This window comes from Ochotona princeps, chromosome 13, assembly GCF_030435755.1.
Source record: "Ochotona princeps isolate mOchPri1 chromosome 13, mOchPri1.hap1, whole genome shotgun sequence".
NCBI classification, from domain to species: domain Eukaryota; kingdom Metazoa; phylum Chordata; class Mammalia; order Lagomorpha; family Ochotonidae; genus Ochotona; species Ochotona princeps.
This window is the reverse complement of record NC_080844.1, coordinates 66,331,149-66,349,716: the sequence shown is the minus strand read 5'-3', so window position 1 is coordinate 66,349,716 and position 18,568 is coordinate 66,331,149. Positions and strand designations below refer to the sequence as shown.

At 51.7% G+C, this 18,568-nt stretch overlaps 1 protein-coding gene across 1 annotated transcript; it reads right to left on the bottom strand.

Annotated features, from left to right (window-relative positions):
* Positions 1 to 200: 200 nt before the first annotated feature.
* FOXI2 (forkhead box I2) lies at positions 201 to 1,644 on the bottom strand. The gene is made up of 2 exons (XM_004579742.3): positions 1,137 to 1,644; positions 201 to 610 (listed from the first exon to the last, which is right to left on the bottom strand). Exons 1-2 carry the CDS (start codon positions 1,642 to 1,644, stop codon positions 201 to 203), a joined length of 918 nt encoding a protein of 305 aa, XP_004579799.2.
* Between the last annotated feature and the right edge of the window lie 16,924 nt (positions 1,645 to 18,568).

The window sequence follows — 18,568 nt, the reverse complement described above, 5'->3', positions numbered from 1 at the left end:
CCTGGGTTAGGGGTGAGTACGTGGCCGGTGGGCTGCCTGGTTCCAGGCGCTGCTGGGCTCTGCGCCCTGGGGAACTCGGAGCTCTGCCCTCCGCACTGCGCCCTGGGGGCTTCAGGGCCAACACGGGACTGTCCCCACGCGGGATCCTGGGGCCCAGGGCAACACCTCTGGACATGGTACGCGGCAGGCTCAGCCTCCCTTTAAACTTCGGTGCCTTCCCGGCTGTAGACAAGATGACTCAGACGGAAGCTGGTGGCCGCCGACGGGTGGCCAGGGGCGAAGCGGGGCGCGGGTCCAGGGACTTGGGGACTTTGGGCGGTGGCCGTCTTCGGTCTCCCCAAAGAAAAGTCGGCTTCCACATCTCCGGGAAAGGCACCAAAGCCTCCGGCCAGAACGCCCATGGCCGAGGCGAAGGAGGAAAAGCAGGCGGCGGTCTCGGGCGTGGGCGGAGACGGCGAGGCCTGTGGGTCCGGGGAGGCTCCGGCAGGGTTCCTGGTCCCCGGGGGCGCGGCCGCTCTAGCCTCTCCCCGCCGCTTCCTCTTCCTCCTAAAGTTCCCATTGTCAAACATCTTCTCGCAGTTGGGGTCCAGGGTCCAGTAATTGCCTTTGCCTGCAGAGAAAGGAGAGGCGCAGTTTAGGGATTCTATGGCGGCAGTGACGAGATGGGGACTCCACAGCCCGCCCTGTCCCCCGGGAGTGTCAAGAGCTCGTGCCCCTGTCAGCTTCCAAGGGAACTTTGGTACTCCGGGCAGACCTCCGTAACCAGGCTGGGAAGAAACTGCAGGTTCAAAGAAGAATGAGGAATACCCTGTACTCCTCAAGTTCAGGCCCGCAGGGTGGGATGGGGGAGAAGTGCGTGGCTCTGCCTGGGCTCCACGGAGGCTCCAGCGCTTGCCCTGCGATGTCCACCTGTCTTATTGTAAGGACACTGGGACTCGAGGTCTCCCAAGGCCACCCGGCAAGGGAGCGCGCCGACGTTCATCGCGTCTGGGCATATTTTTCTTCCCGCCTCTCTGCCTGAGGACAGCCGGGTACTGAGCTGCCCAGGGGGCCCCAAGCCTGAGTGCTGGCCGCCCCGGAACGCCGCGCGGATTCCTGGACCGGGCCGGAGGGAATGGGCGCGCGCGCTGCAGTACCTGGGTCGTCCTGGCCCCGCGGTACCTTCTTGAAGCAGTCGTTTAGCGACAGGTTGTGGCGGATGGAGTTCTGCCAGCCCGCCCGGCTGCGCTTGTAGAAGGGGAAGTTGCCCGCCACGTACTGGTAGATCTGGCTGAGCGTCAGCTTCCGCAGCGGTGCGCTCTGGATGGCCATGGCGATGAGCGCAGAGTAAGAGTAGGGCGGCCGCACAAGCCGCAGCAGCTCCTGCTGGCCGGAGAGGCTCAGCCACGTGAGGTCGGCGCCCGCCAGACCTCCGGGGGCACCAAGCAGCGGGTCTCCGGCCGCGTAGCGCGGGGCCGCGAAGGGCACCGCTGGGCCCGGCCCCGACGTGTAGGGAGCATGGCTGAGCGCCGGGTTCACCCACAGGCGTGGGCCGCCTCTGGCTGCGCCCAAATCACCGCGCGGGTAGCTTTGAGGGTGCGCTGTGGCCGAGACTTGGCGGTATGGGGCCGAGTAGGCGCCCAGACTGTCGCAGTGCGCAGCCATGTCCGGCTTCTCCCAAGCCTGAGCCTGAGGTTCGACACTAAAGCTCACGGGCTCCCCATCCGCCCTGGCTGCCAGCCCCACCTTCCTCCTTTTAAATGCTGTTGGGCCGGATCCCTGGGTGAGCGTCTCTGGGCAGTCCCCTCCCCCGCTAGCCTTGGAGAGGCAGACTCCCGGACCCCGCCCTGGGGTCAGCTTTCTGCCCTCGCCTAGTCCTGATACACACCTTGAAGCAAGCTCCTAAAATTCCCAGCAGCCGTCCAGTGTCCTGTTCAGCTTTAGCTGCGAGGGCTCTGAGCCCCCAGGCATCCCACAGATCCTGGCTTGCTGGGATTGTTCCCTGGACCCTTGGGCAGCTACCAGGTCTCCCCAAGACCCCTAGGCTGCGGCTTAGAGACCCTGCATCCCGGATCCCCGCACAAGCTCTGCTGAATGTGGAGCCAAGCGCAGAAAGCAGGGCCATTAGCCACCGCCCTATGCAAAACCTAGCTGCCCGCCCTTCCTGTTGCGGTGGTCCTGCTGCTCTTCTGTCTATGCCGGGCCTGGGTGCCTGGAGAGAACCCCCATCTGCACACAGAGGCAGAAACTGTCTCCTGGAGACCAAGGTTGAGAGAAGTGAAGGCCGCACCCGTAGGCAAGCTTGAGCATCCTGGCCCAGCCGGCAGTACTGATACCACCACCACCTCCTCCTGGACGCTCCACCTTAGGATTGCTTGGGTCTGTGGATCATCAAAGAAAATTAATTTCAATTCATTAAAAAAAAATAATAAGGGGCTGGCGTTGTGCCGTAGGAGTTACGCCAGCAGCTGCAGCACTGGCGTCTGATATGTGCACGGGCTGGAGTTCTGGCTGTGGTACTTCTGGTCCAGGTCCCTGCTAATGTGCCTGGAGAAGCAGAAGATGGCCCAAGCGCTTGGGAGAGCTAGGTGAAGCTCCTGGCCGTTGAGATCATTTAGGGAGTGAACCGGTAGGTGGCAGATCCTCCACTCCCAATACACACCCAGTAACTTGACTTTCTGTAAATATATTTTTTAATACATAAAAATAAGAGGCTCCACCTGCTCAGTTTATTGGAGGAAAAGACTCCAAGTTAAAGAAAGAGCTGGGCTGGCAGTTGAAGGCTGGTTGGCGTCAACCCTGGAGGTGCTGCAGCCTGAGGCCTCCCTGGCCGTAGTAGCGTAGTAGGTCGGTAGGAAGCAGCCACATGGGGCAGAGGGAAGGGAGAGGCCTGTGTGCTTGGAAGGAGCGGCCTCTTCCTTAGACACTGCTAGGTAGACTGAGGTCTGGTCCACTCATCACTCCCTCCCCTCTGCTTCCCCAGATTCCTCACTGCCTCGAAGCAGTGCCGGTGGTGAGGCTCCTGGGTGCCTTTCGGAGGCACCTGCCCTCCCCTCATCACTGCAGAGGTGGGATGAGCATGGATGCAGTGGGTGCAGCGTATGCTCCCAACTGCCCGGGTTCCGTCAACAACAGCAAACTGTCGTCTTGTGGCAAGCAGGTGTTCCTGTACGCATCCTGCTACCTCCTTCCTCTTTTCAAACTTTTCTTTTTCATGATACAAGCTTCGTAGGCTCAGGGATCCCCCCTTGTCCTTCCCCCATTCTCCCCCCACTGTTTCCCCTATATTATAATAATAGTTTAGTCCTTCAACAACAGTCACAAACCCATCATTCTATTTATGTGTATCATGACATTGTAGGTATTGATAATCGATCAGTATGTCAAAAACATATACTTGTTGCATAATTCAAATCGAAACCCATGATAACTCACTGAACTGTTATGGGATATAAAGTCTGAGAACACGGTGAGAAATTGACCGTCTTGAAATTACAAGAACCCCATCTGTAGCCAACTGCCTAGGTCGCCTTGCACTAGGCAAGTGTTACACAGCTGGGAGAAAACCAGCCAATCAGGTAGGTATTCTGGGCCTGGTCTTGGTAGAGTGACATGAGGATTTGGGAGGAGGGATTAGATGTCCCCCCAGCCCCCATCAGCTGAGCAAGTGATTCAAACACTGGGTTTCTCAGCTGCTCGGGTCATCCCTCGCAACACAAAGAAAATAGGATAGTTCCTCCCAAATTCACTGTAACCATCGCTCTCTGCAGGTGCTATAGCTGTGTAACATGTGCGAGTTTCAGGACCTCCAAGAACATGAAATGATTCTTCATGCAATCCTTGTTTCACTTCTTAAAGTCATCACCACTGATGCCCGCACTTGTCCCCAGTTTCCTCGTCCTTTGCTTTCTGAGCCTGGTGTGTATCTGTCACCCTCACTAAGAGCTTGGATGGAGTTCACCAGTGGGGGAGGAAGAGGACTCCTGATACTTGAGTTAGTCTTGGATGGAACTCTGATGAGAAGTTTTCTAAGAGGGAAAGACAAAACTTTAAAAAAATGTTTTAGTTATTTTAATCAGAATTAAAGTCAGAACAACAGAAGATAATGTGAGGACAGGGGAGAGAGGAGAGAGGGAGAGCGAGAGAGGAGAGAGAGAGAGAGAGAGAGAGAGAGAGAGAGAGAGAGAGAGCGCTTACATCTACTGGTTCCCTCACCAAATGCCTACAACATCCAGGGCTGGGCCCAATTGAAGCCAGAAGCCTAGAATTCCACCTAGGTGTTCCACATGGGTGCCAAGGGCCCAAGTACTTGAGACGTCATCCAATGCCTCCCATGGTGTGTTGGCAGGGAGCAGCTCAGAGGTGGAGGTGCCAGGACTCGAACTTGGGCACCCAGACATGGAGGCAATGGTGCTGCAATATGGAATGTGGACTCAAGGGGCAGCTGATCCCCTGTACCACAGCACCTGCTGCTAGGGGGAAGGAAACTAAGAACACGTGGGATTCCCCTGGGATTTCCACAGGCTCCTCTAAGCAGAACAGACCCCTCTGCCCCTGTGGGCCTCTACTCTCAAGGTGACTTTGAGGCGACTCTGCCTGGTCCTCCACCACTAAGCGTGCAAGGCTGACCAGTCACCTGCGTAAGATGCTGTCTTTGCAGAGGTGCTCACCGTCTTTGGTGAGCCGGGCTGGGCTCCTGGCTGGAGTCTCCCTGTTTCCCAGGGCCTCTCTGTGGTCCTTCCCTCCCCAGCTCCTGCCCGCAGCCTTCACAGATCTCGGTTCCTGTCCCCTGCAGAGTGTCAGCCCGTGTCCCTCAGCAGGTGCCTCTGTCTCTGCTCCTTCTTACCAGCCGGACTTCCTGCAGCCTGGCCTTTGGTGCCTGTGGTCCCTTCCTGCCCACAGAGGACCACCTCTCAGACAGGCACCCACACCTGTACCTTGAAGGACGCTGCACCAGCTTTCACTCTTCATCTTGCGTGGCTCTCAGCAGCCGTCGATGTATCACACCACCTCCTCCACCTTCTTTTCCCCGCTGCCCTCTGGCTGAGCTCTTTCTGGGGCTGCTTGTCAGGTTCTGGATGGCCTGTGCTCGCTGGCTGGAGCTCTGGGGGACTCTGTCTTGGGCCCTTCCCTCTTCCACTCCTGTGGGCTTGACTTTCACCCATGGGTTCTGGGCTTCTTAGCCTGGGTGCTATAGGATTGTCAGTGGGATCTCCGTGCGCTAAATGTGGGTAACACCCCCAGTTCTAACAACTAAGTATCTTCAGGCACTGCCAGCTATTCCTTAGGGAGCCGGGTCATCCCCAGTGAACAATTCCTGCACGAACAAAGGATTCTGCATTGTTTAAATGGCCTATTTGGAGCCTTCTGAATCCATCATCATTATCCTGTTTGTCTACAGAATCTCTTGGATATCAATGTCCTTCACTTCCCTCAAGTCACTCCCACATGTAGCCAGCAAGATTTCACAATGTTACGTCCCAGCCTCGACCACTTCCGTGTGCTCCACAACCCAGTCCTCCCATCCAGGTTAGTGCAGCAGCTTCAAAAACGTGTCTGTATTCTCATCTTGTGTTTGAAAGATAAAGTGAGACATGCCTTCCATTGGCTGCCTGGCTTCCCAAATTCTGCAACAGCCAAGGCTAGAACAGGTCAAAGCCAAGGGCACGAACCCTATTCAGGTCTCACACGTGGGCCAGGACTGCTGCTCCTTCCCAGGCAGATGTGTGTTAGCAGGAAGCCGACTCGGAGGTAGAACCTGGCACTCTGATTCGGAACGTGAGCCTCCCAAGCAATGGCTTACTCACTGAGCCAATGCCACCACAATATCCGCTTTAACTCAGCTTCACCTTGTCCCTCTCAGACAGTATCCACACCACAGCCAGGCTGAGTTTTCCAACCCTGTAGTGGACAGCATTCCAAAGACAAGCCACCAAGGGTCCCTGATTCTCGATCCAACATGAAAACGAGGGCTGGTTGGGAGGTTTGCTGACAGGACCAAAATTCCACGTCACTTGACAAGATGTGGAAATTGTTCCCATGGCCTGATCCAAGTTGAACTCCCTCGCCTGGTAGCAGCAGAAACTGGAGAAGGACTTGGTGTGTCGTTACTCATGAGGGGAAAGTGCGCAGTCCTTGGAGATTGGCATGGTTCTGAGCTGACAGCTGGCAAGGAAACAGGCACTCCGCCCTATAGCCAGAAGGAACTGAGTGCTCTTAGGAGCACCAATGACCCCTCCGGATGAGGGGACAACTGGATTACTGCGTGTGAGGGAGCCTGGCCACACCTCACTGGGTTTCTGACCCAGAGAACCAAGCACTTGGAAGTGATTTTATGTTCAACTGCTGGTAGTAACTTGTCACATAGTAATAGAAATCCAAAACTAAGTAAGACTGTGCCGCTCCCTTGTCCCGAAGCTCTGCTGTATACCGGAAGATTCTGGCTTCTCAAAGTGACTGAGCCTCCCCGGGGCTGGTCCTACTTCTCACCACCCCCTCCACACTCCAGTGACCCCTCTACCCATGTGGGACTACAAGTGCTCTCTGACTCTGACAGCTAGTTGCAAGAAGCACGTTGTAGGAGACATCTGGGTTTTTTAAAATTAATTAATTAATTTTTAAATGATCTTACTTAGTAGATTAGGGTACAAAGGGTCAAGGGCTACAGAAAAGTGGGTAATACCATTGTTTCCACACTAATATCATTTTTTTCCACTGTATCTGGGGTCAGAGCACCCACTGGCATGCACGCAATCTAGGGCTGGGAATAGACTCAGTTGGGGAGCTGTGAGAGTACACCCTTGCTGGGTTGGGATTCCCACGGGAAGGTGCGGGGGCTGGAGTGGAGGCTGCGTTCTGGTCCGGATATGGCTGCAATCTCCCAAGGCACAATTGTGGACTGGGGCTGGGCGCACCAAGCTGGGCTAGACACCTTCACCATCTGGCACTCGGAGAACCTGGGTAGATGTAGGACAGACTAGGCTGGGTCTCTGCCCCTACTGAGCCATGTGTGAGCAGTGTCTGGGTATTGACAAGCCTTGGCTGGGGTGAAACAGCCAACGCCAAGAACTGAAATGGATTGAAGGCCCGCAAGAAGGGCTGGCCCATGGAACCACCAGTACACACAAGACCTGGCATAGGGAGAGGTTCTGAAGGAGAAGCTTGGGAAACTCCTCTGTCGGAACACAGCCCCTACAGGTGAGCACAAGAACCATTATATGTAGCAACCCAGACCAGGCAAGAGGAAGATACCCACCATCATACATATGGCATAGGTGGGGGGCAGACCAGGCTGAACCCGTTCGCACCAACCGCTGGCTAATCTGAGGGCCAGCATAGAGTGTGGGTCAGGCCAATTTCGGTCACAACACATGCCAGTGCTCATTAAGGAATGCCAAGATGAGGTGAGCTGTACCAGATGTAGTTGCAGCGCCCTAACAGCGCACGTGAGAACCGGGAGGGGAGGAGGCAAAGCCGGCAGGGGAATGTGGGCTCCCCTGCTGGACAACCACTCCCATTGGAGAGCATGAGTTGGGATGGGGGCAGACCAGACCAGGCAGGAATACAACACCTGTGGGCCTCCTGTGAGCTAGACTGGGGAAGGGTTAGATTGGGCTGACTGTTCCGACTGGTGCAAGCAAGAAATTAGAGTGGGTGAGGGTTGGTTGGACTTTGCCACATCATCAGATGGCATAGGCTGGCACTGGGGGCCAATTCTGTTAATTTAAATACCAGAACCACCTGGGGAGAGTACAATCCAGAAGTTGGAGGAAGTCAGAATCATCAGAGGTGATTTTTCCTTGTGGAACGTATTTTCTGTGCCATTTATATTTAGTAATTAGATGTGATGAAACCCACATTGGGAAGCTTGAATGTTAAAAGTTACAGCAACACCTGGGATCTTCTCAGCATGTCTTAGGGCTCCTAGTCATGTGGTGCCGTGTGTCTCTGCAGGACCTGAGTGGGAAGATGCTAAGAGTGGATGTTTCTGGAAAGGAGAAGTGTGCTTGCCAGGTCAGGGTGGCTGGGTACAGATCCTGGTCCTGCCAGTTGTTCTGTGTGATCCCGGATGAGTGAGAGGGACCCTCGGTCTTCCCATCTTTGCCTTAGTGATAGTAACCCTCCCACAGGTCCTCCCTTGGCGTCTGAGTGAAGGGAGGCCCTGGCACTGCAGCAATGGGTAATTAGGGGAACAATTACGTTTATGGTTGTCTTCACTGATATTTTTCTGGTTTTTCAAACAGGCTTTGTCTTCATAGCAGCAAACCAACAATGAGCAAATCCAGGGTGAGTTTGCTGTCCTTGGAATCACATGGTTCTTACCTGTTAATGGGGCCTGCTTTCCTGTCCTTCATTATGTGACTTTAATGCCATCTAGTGGAAAGTGACAGAGTTTATTTCCTCAGGCAGCTTCATTTAAAAAGGAGAAATCCCATGTTTGTACACTCAGCTTGAATTCTATATGTTTTCTCTTGTGTTTTCATACTCACATAAACATTTTAAGAACCATTCCCATGATAAATCTATTGAATTAACACAATGCTGGCAAGTGCATTGGGATTACAATAGGGATATTCTAATCAACAGAAAGACCTGTGGTATGCATTCTCCTGTGATTTTGCAATGTGTGTGAAACCTCACTGATGATGAAGCTGGCCCAGTCCAGTAGTGGCAGCAGTGAGTCCTGCGGAAGTAGGCCTCTGAAGTCCATATACTTCCCTCCTATGACCGCAGGTGGCCAAGCCCCACTGGGCTCCATCTGTCCACCATCAGTCCTGGGGAAGCTCCTGCCCATTGCATCCCACAGCACCCTTTGATCCATGGCTTCTGGCTGTGATGGCAAGACCTACTCTTTATAACCATGATTAAGCCATTGCAGGAGAGACCAGGTCCCCGTTTTGCTGTGGAACGTGGATGGTCCTAGGTTGACCCTGTGAGGACGCTGCAGCCTGCTGGGGCCTGTCTCCCTGGTCCCTGCCGCCCAGGTGGCATGCTGGCTGCTCATGTGCCGACTAGGCTCTAGGACATGGTTTCGTTTTCCACTTTTTGTTCAGTCTTGTGTCTCCTGGCTCCTTGCTCAAGTGCCATGAAAAGACAGCTTTCATTTCTCGCATAATACCTTCCATGAAAGAGAGAGAGAGAGAGAGAGAGAGAGAGAGAGAGAGTAATCTTTCATGTATTGATTGGCTCCCCAGACGCCCAGGGCAGCCGGGCTGTTGTCAGGAGCCAGGAATTCCATCAAGTTCTCCCACACGGGTGGCAAGGATTTAGGTGTTTGAGCTATGACCTGCTGCTTCCCAGGGTGTCATTAGCAGCAAGCTGGACCAGCAGCAGAGCAGTGGAGACTCAAAACAGGGGCTCTGATAAGGAACGCAGTATCCCACTTGGCGACTTAATCATTGCCCACATGCTATATGCAGTTATTTAACATCCTGTGACATGAGATTTAAACAGTGCATTTATTCATTCATATTTAATTTCTGGGTTCCTGGCTGGAGGGAACGATGTTCCTATGTCCAAATGGTTACCCATGATTTGGTTCTAGCTTTTTCCGTTGCCCATGTCAGTGAAATGAGTTGCGCATTTGCAGGACTTTCAATTCCCCTGGAGTTGGGCATACAGCATCTGTGGAGATGCCTCCTGGAGGAGCTCAGCCTCTTGGCACCCACCCTGCCCTCCGTGGGCCCCACCCGTGCACCTCAGCTCCGGTGTGATCTGTGTTGTAGTGGGACTTCTCTACAGAAGGCATTTTGTTAGGACTGTATCCATCTCTTACAAAGAAATGGTGTACAATTAAACTTTTACAAAAACTGAACAATTAGAAGGATTTATTCTTCTAGCCACTTATTTTCCAAAAAAGTACCCTTAAAATAAACTCGTGCCTGCTTGGTCTCATTTGCCCTTGGACGTCCATGTGGTCGCAGTGATAACAGTTGGATACTTCTGTATTTTTCCACTTGAAATAACACCAGCGTTGCTTTTTTCATCTCCCAACAATTTTTTCTTTCGTTTCTTCTCTGCCAGCATTGCCTTGTCCAGACCTCCAGGGTAACATCTACTAATGGAGGTCACTTTGAGCTTTCTGGTCTCATTCACACCTTCACTGTTAAGCCACTAAATGTGATGTTTGCTTTAGGATTCTATAAACACCCTTCGTAAAACTAAGACAGTTCTGCCTTACTCTTAATTTACTGAGAGTTGCTTTAGTGGTTATTGGTTAGTCATGGAAAGGTAATGAATTTAATAATATTTCCTGCAGTTGTTGAGATAGTTGTTTCTCTGTTCTTAGAAACTAGTGCACTGGTTCATGCTGCATAGCCACATTTGGTCCCTTCTTATAAAATACTTTGTTACCTGGGTTTGGAGCAGCAGATGAGCCATTTCAACAAGGTATTGGCTTGTACATTTTCTTTCCTGGAACATCAGATGTGGGTTCCAAAGTGTAGTGATTGCCACAAAATGAGCAGTCAGAATTGTCCCACTTTCCTGTATTCATATTACTACGTAGTTGAAGGGTTGGTAAGTTCCATCAGTGGATTTGCTGGTCAGAATAAAAAAATGTAGGAAAGAATTTAACTGTAACCTGAACCTTGTAACTGATGCAGGGCTATAGAGATCTTTAATCTCCTTTAATTAAAAAAATCCTTAATACAGGGTCGGATACAGGCTAGGCCACATGTGTGCCATCTGAGACGCTTTGACCAGGCAGGAGAAGGTGCAGGCACCGTGCCTGTGGTGCCTGCGGCTGCAGCTGGGCCAGGGGCTCCTGCTCACCGGCAGCAGCAGTGGCCCAAGTGATCCGCTGCTCTGGCAGGAGCACCTGCAGCAGCCCAGGCCAGTGAAGGTCCTCTTGGGAATGACAGGACGCGAGGGAAGGGCATCAGCCAGCAGGTCTGACAGTTAACAGCTTCTTGTCACTCGCATTGGCGCAAGGCCACCGTTAGGCTCTGCTCTCCCGGCTCCTCCCATTTGGGTGCCTTGCTTCGTACAAACCCTCACTGTCTAATGCCTGGACACATTCTATTTTCTTAGATGCAGATCGACTTCTGAGAGTCAACTGGGTGCCAGCTGCTACCTTATTCCACAGGTACTTTTAGTGATACAGTTTTGAATCACTACTACTAGCAAAAAAGAAAATAATAATAATAAGAAGAAAGAAAGAACCCGGTGACTGCACCTGCATAATGCTTTTGGACGCACGACACACCCTAATAGATGGTTATCACCCTTGAGATTTTTTTCCAATAGGCTTCCGGCTCCAGGCCTTCCAGCTGGACACCTGTCAGAGCCTGATGTGCAAACACCAAGCAGGCAGACTCTCCAGTAATACTCCCGGGTCACCAAAGAGCCTTCCCCACCCAACCTTGACAGCTGTCCCTCACTGCTGGCTGGACAATGCCCCCTGCACCGTTTCTTTATCTTGGGGCTTGTCCATGGTCATCATTTAACAAAGTTTCACTGCATGATCGTGCGGAGCAAGGGTTGGCTAGTTCCCGTGGTCCTTTCTGTTTAGTATCCGTGCTGCCAGAGCGAGCACGCTTCTTTCTTGACTGTCTGTTACAGCTCTCACTAGTCACTATATTGACATGTGTCAATTCCCAGTCAGTGAGAATGTACCCAGTGTCTACTCCGCGCCAGCATCTGTGGTCATTGCGAGTGGCTGTTTAGTGCAGCGGTCAGTACAGCACTTGGGATGCCCCTTACCGTGTCAGAGGGCTGACCTCCCAGCCCTGCTCCCAGTCCCAGCTTCCTCTCAACACACACCCTGGGAGGCAGTGTGCCGAAGATTCAGACTGAGTTCCAGGCACAGGATCTGTACAGTAAATTAGTGCATGGGAGGTCTCTCGGACTTTAAACAACTAAGTGAATTAGAAACAAATGACTGTAGTCTTTTGTATGTACTGTTTTATCTCTAGATCTTTTGTCAACATTTTTAGGAAATTTCTCTAGATTGTTGCAAGTACCCTGTATGGTTTTTTGGTTTGTTTGTTTTCTTGAAAGCACTTCAGTGTGTGGCTGTAGCCAGTCTGCTGATGTGTATTTGCGGTTGGTGGGTTTCTGTGTCACTTCCAGGCTTTGGTATTAGGCATAGTGCCACGGCGAACATTGTATAATCTTGCGGTGAGGCTGTGTGTGGCTTCCCACGATGGACACGCCCGGTTAAGGGTTGGATGGGCAGATCCGCCACGGGTGGACACTCTCTACAGTGGCTGTCCCTATTCACGTGCAGATCACGGGTGGACACTCTCTACAATGGTTGTCCTATTTACGTGCGGATCACGGGTGGACACTTTCTACAGTGGTTGTCCTATTCACGAGCGGATCATGGGTGGACGCTCTCTACAGTGGTTTTCCTATTCACGTGCGGATCACGGGTGGCATTCCAGTGCTCTGGCCCTCAGCGGTACTCTGGCTTCTGCCTCTTTGGGTGCGCGGTCAACAGGGCGTTTTACTTTCCGCATCTGTAATGGTGAAACTGGGCTGGATGTCTCTCCTTCAGTACAAGCAGACAGGCAGTGCGTTTTGCTGGACCATGGCCCTGGATTTTTAAAAGCTTTCACATTTTTACCTCAAGATCTCAGATCTCTGAAACTGTAGCTTTACACAGCTTTACACAACTGTGAACCCTGACACAGACCTCTGCCTGGGGGGCAGCTGGCTTTAACACAAGCGAAAGGCGTGAACGAGAAGGCACACACCTGGAATGGAGGACTGGGGAGCTGCGATGCTGGAGTCTCAGTGTTACTGCCAGCCTCGCCAGCTTGGCACGCACTGGGGCGACCCGCCGAGGGCCGGGGAAGCTCCGAGCAGCTCTCTGCTATAGCGGTTTTCCTTCCGTGGTTATAAGGCACGTGGGAATCTAGGTTAAGTCACCGAAAGAACTGTACAAAGTTAATATTCAGTTAGCAACTGTTTCCACTTGCTACTGAGGTGCACGCTGCCTCAGAGTTTGAGATACCAAAATCTCCCTCCTCTGTGCTCTGCTCGATGGGGGCCGCTTCAGTTTGCTGTGTGGCAAATCTGGAATTTTGTCTATGAGTCTAAATTAGATGCTGGAACCCTTTTGCTTTTTGGTCACCTTTCGTCTTAATCAGCAAGTACAAAGAGCTTTTTTTTTTTTCAAAGAAAGATTTATTCATTTTTAATTGAAAAAGCAGATTCACAGAGAGGAGGAGAGACAGAAAGATTCTCCTTTTGCAGGGTCACTTCCCAAGTGGCTGCAATGGCTGGAGCTGAGCCAATCCAAAGCCAGAAGCCCGGAGCTTCTTCCGCGTCTCCCACATGACTGCAGGGTCCCAAGGCTTTGGGCCATCCTCCACTGCTTCCCCAGGCCACAGGCAGGGAGCTGGATGGGAAGTGGGGCAGCGGGGAACACAAACCATCACCCATATGGGATGCTGGCGCTTGGAAGTGGAAGATTTACCAGTTGAGCCAGTGTGCCAGCCGCCACAGAGCTTTGATGTTCAGGTTTGCTCGGTTTCCACCCTTTACTCCACTCTCTTCTTAGAAATCATCATTTTTCAACTCTTTTTCCTGATTTTGAAAATATTGACCTCCACATTTTAAATAATATGCAGATATTATTACTTAATTCATAAATTTTTAACTTTGTCTACTGATTTTGTTTTCAGGTGAAAGGATTTGGGTTCATATATACTAACCCCCTGACCTTTCTTCTAGTGCAGTGCTAATTCTTATTTCATGCTCAGTGCCAAGCATTTTAGTTCTGTATCATTCACAGATAACCCAGTGGCATGCTTGCCTTTGATTGTGTGTAAGCTTCTAGTTTTCCAGGAGTTACCCAGTGCTTCGGTTTTTAACATTTGCATAATTTTCTTGGAAATTCAAGCGTTTTTATGTCTTCAATGCTCTCTAAAGACTTCACGTCATCTCACCTGTGAGATAATTGTGTAACTCAACTGTGAGTGTGTGTGCAAGAAACACTCTGGGGTCCTTAATGCTCTGAGCCAGGCTAGGCACTCACAAGTTTATCAGGCCTTTGCTTTGCCATGATCCGGGACACCTCTTTCTCCCCTTTCCTTCTAAAACCTACACTTCCTGAGTGCTTTGTCTTGCTTCTTGCTGCATCCTGAGAAAGGGCGGACAGCAGACACAGGTTTGGAGATATCCATAAATTAGAAATTCTGCCTTCACTTTGATCAGTGGAGCATCTGAACACCGGTTCATATGCTGGACTTTTGCACAGTCAGGATTCGGAAGATTTGTTTTGCGTTGCGCTGCGGTTTCATTTGCCAGCCTGAATCCCGGGGTGTGAGGGGTGCCCAGCTCCCTTTGAAGGGTTGGCACCTGCCCATTTGTTCTCAGCGCTCTGGATAATGTTGCAGGGCCTTTGTTCCCGAGACCACGGGAGATGAACAGTGCTGCTGCTTCTCAGTTACTTCTGTTCTCTGCCTCCTCTCTCTAGGGTATCTGCCGGACAGACCCCTGCTTTGGGCCACGATTTGCTTATTCTTTCTGTCCTAATTTCTTCCCATTTCTGTCCTTTTTCCTTCCCATTTCTGCACTCAGGAGAACTCCTCAACTTTGTGTTCCAACCCTTCGGTTCCTCTTGGTTGTGTTTTGGTTTTCACTTTTTCCCCACATTTTTCTCAAGCAGAGTGTGTCGTTGCCGTCTAACCATCCCTTGTCGTAGCTTGCTGGTTTGGTTGTGTGGGTGCGATGTTCTTCCGCCTTGGGCTGAATTCGCTGTTCATTTCTTCACGTTTGGTTTGTCTTGACCTTTCTCTTGTGTGAGTGAGCCCTGGCTGAATGAGGCACACTGAGGAGGACCGTGAAGAGTGGCTTGGAAGCTCGGTGCCGTGTGCACGTGTGACGTGTGCATGTGTGTGACACGCACCTGTGTGTGGTGTGTGTGATGTATGTGCGTGTCTATGTGTGTGATGTGTGCCTGTGGACAGCAGGGCTCCCTTTGAGCCCTGAAAGTCAGCTTGGGGAAGAATTCCTGTAGACAGCTTTCTAGAAGGCTGACCCCTTTGTGCTGTGCTGACGCTGTGGAGCTGGAGGCTGCGCGGTGCGTCTGTGTTTGCAGATGTTCATGGCACCACACCCTCTCCTGCCCTGTGCCCACTGCCCGTGACTGTGAACTGGCTTAGTGTAGTTGCTTCAGAGACGAGATGTTCTCTCTTAGTGGGCATGAGGGTCTGATTTCAAAGACTCGTCGGATCTGACTGTTCTTCGGAACAGATTTTCAAACCATCCTTTTACGGCCAGTGCGGTGGCATAGTGGATTAAGCTGCCACTCACAGCAGCAGCATGCCACATGGCTGCTCCACTTCTGATCCAGCTCCCTGCGATTGCATCTGGGAAAGCAGTGGAAGACCACACAAATGCTTGGAAACTACAACCAGATGGGAGAGCTGAAAGACGCTCCTGGCTCCTGGCTCCAGCTTGGCCCAGCACCAGCCACTGTGGCCATTTGGGGAGTGAATCACTGAATGGAAGGGTCTGTGTGTGTGCGTCCCTCTTTCTGTAACTTTGTTTTTCAAATTAATAATCTTTAAAAACAAGCCCTTGTGGTTTTTCTCTGGTTTCACACCCGTGCTTCTCTGTAGCAAGCAAGTCCAGTTCCCAGGAAGGGTTAGCGTGTTCCCAATGACCTGTTGGACCTCAGGTTGTCTAAGACGACTCAAGCCATGTTAGCATGTTCTGCACCTTCACCATCAAGCCACTGTCTCTGGGAAATCACAGAGACATTCCAAGCAGGCCCAGAGTCTGATGTGTCCTGATCAGGGAACAGACACAGATGTGAGATCAGCACGTCCCTGGTAGAGACCCGTACGCTGCTGGACCACGACACAGGAGAACCACGTCGTGTGGACACCCCAAGTGTACCGAGTGGAGTGCACTTGGCTAGCAGCAGAGAGATCCCAGGCTTGAGTGTCTTGGAGGAGGAGCTGAGCAGCCAGGGAATCCCTCTTGTGCCTTGGGGGAAGGCCAGGCAGACACAGGTAACTTAATCGTGCAGGGTGCTGCCAGCCGGAGCCTGAAGACACACAACTTAATTGCTCACCTGGAGACTCCGGGTCGGATCCGAGATGACCTCCTGGGAGCTTAGTTGCCCCTGCACGCAGGTCATTGCCCAAGGGGAGCAGCAGCCTTCCCATCAAGTCAGAGCAAGATGGATGTACAAGTCATTTCAAGACGTTCCCCTGGGTCCAGGGTCTGCTTTGAAGGAGCCATGGTTTTCTTTTCCAAGTACATTCCCTCTAAGCTCAGGGGTGATCAAATTACTAATTGCAGAGGTGTGGGAGCAGCTTAGGTTGAACAATGCTCACTCCCTCACATGTCCATGGCTCTGAGGTGGCCAGTAGCTGCAGCACACGGGCTTCCCACCCTGATCTCTGTAGCAGCTGCAGTGGGTTGGACCCAACCTGTGAAACAAGCGCCAACAATTCTTGAACGAGTGACAGCGTCATTTCTAAAAGAGGTCACAGGCTTAACCTTTGCTTAAGGCAAGGTGGATGGGCCTTATTCAGCTCTCCACGAAACTGCCGCTTTTTGGAAAAAGTCAACAGCCGTATCATGTTTTCTGTACAGTAACTGATTGAATAGCTGTCAAAACCCAGGCTGCAGCCGTCTGATGCTGATGTTATCTGAGGCATAATTGAAAAGCTCATGTGTTGCCAGGGTTGGTGTAGCAGCCACATGTGCACAGGGCAGCCCAGCGCTGCCGCTGTGTCCTTGGGGGGAGAGAGGGAGGAGGGGGCACGGGGTCCCCATCTAGCACCCTGAAAAGTGATGGTTCCACATGCCATTTGTTCATTTATAGAGTGTTATCTCTGTATACTGAATTTCCTAGAAGGGTCCACCAATATTGTATAGCTCCTGGACATATCCGATTGTTTTTTTTTTCCAGACAGAAAAAAAATAGGAAATGTGACTTACTGTAATTTTTGCAATAGTTAAAAGTCTTGAAATTACTATGAAACAGGGTTAATCTGAATACTTCGCATAGGCTTAAAGGCACAGGTTTACAAGCAAAATTATATTTTTTTTACATGGAATAAAATGATTTTGGAAAGGCTCCATGTATGAGGTTCTTGGTGTAAATGACTTACTGTTTTCTTATTCCAGAAATCACTGGAGGGCAGTTTAAACTGGTTTGATGGAAAGTCACTGTTCTTCGAAATTGTGCCTTTTCATTACTCCTTGATTTATGTGCTGTTAATAGCTTCTTCAGAATTTTAGTTTTTTAAAGAAACAGAATGTTTCGATTTGCAGGTGCGTGTTAGTCCCTTTCTTTGAAGTTTCAAAGAAGAATAGGAAACAGAGCCATCTGTAGTGATGTGTAACATTCACATTGATCCAGTGGGTCTAATTTTAGTCCGTCAACTTGACAGCTCCTGTTTAATCAGCTGGATTTGAACCGATATGCAAATAGTCAGCCGAAGCAACGAACTCACGATTTGGAAGTCACTTTGGTGCGCAAAGTGCTTGAGAGGTGTGCAGATTTGTAATTCATTCATTATGGTCTGATTCCAGAAATCTGCAGTTTTACTAACAGCAGAAACCATGAGCCATCTGGAGTGTGCAAGCTCCCTCAGACAGGGTGCTGCTGTAAATGCCGACTGTCTCCCACACAGAAAAGCATCCCAGGGCCAACCTTCTGCTGCCCTCGGATGCTGCGGCCACGCAGGCTGACAAGCAGGAGCGTCCCGCTCTGCACGACCTCTCTCTCACTCCCAGGTCAGAGCTGCCCGTGTACTTGATGCCTACAGGCAAACAATATAGCTTGACCTTGACACAAATGGGGGCCGTCATGATGCTCCAAAAGCCATGCCTGCCAGGAGTTGAATGAAACTCAGCATTCCACCGCCGCGTCTAACATTAAAGTGGAAATGACAGAGCGTTTAGTCAGGTGGGCCCTATATTTTATTTTCTAGATGAAGCAGGGTGCTGGGTGGCTGGGTGTAGTCCAGGGGCCCTGCATTCAATCACCGCTGCGCTCCGCACTCCTGATGTGTGGGCGGCAGCGGTGACACCTCCAGCCATCCGTCTTCCTGGCTCGTCAGCCGCCCTTTGATCAATTCCCCTGCACATGCAAAGGATGCCCGTGCACTGTTTCAGCGACAAGTGCAGAATTCTCATTGTCTGAAGCATCGGGAAGTGACGCATTAGGACCAATGCTTAATGAAAGACAAGAATTAAAACACACATCCCAGGCATGTCACCACAAACCCGGAACGCTGGGGCAGCCATTTCCAATGCATACCTTCTCAGAAAGGGCCGCGGGTCTCGCTGGACACAAGCTCTCCCCACATGCTTCCCAGCCGGCTCCCCTAGGCTGGTCCTGGTCTCGGAAAATCTTGCCATCAGCACTGACTCCTGCATCTCAGGCAGTCAGGTAGGCTTGAGTCCTTCACTACCAGGCCTGCAAAGCGTGGCCACCGCTGCTCCGACGCAGCCACTCAGACACAGCTGCCCACGGAGCCAGCTGCCCATGGAGCCAGCTGCCCATGGAGGCTGCCTTGCTGGGCCTCAGGATCCAGGATACCATCCAGGAGAGGAGTTGTTACAGGGCAGGAGCTCACCTGGGGCATGGTGGATGCCAACTGGTGGTCGATTTAGC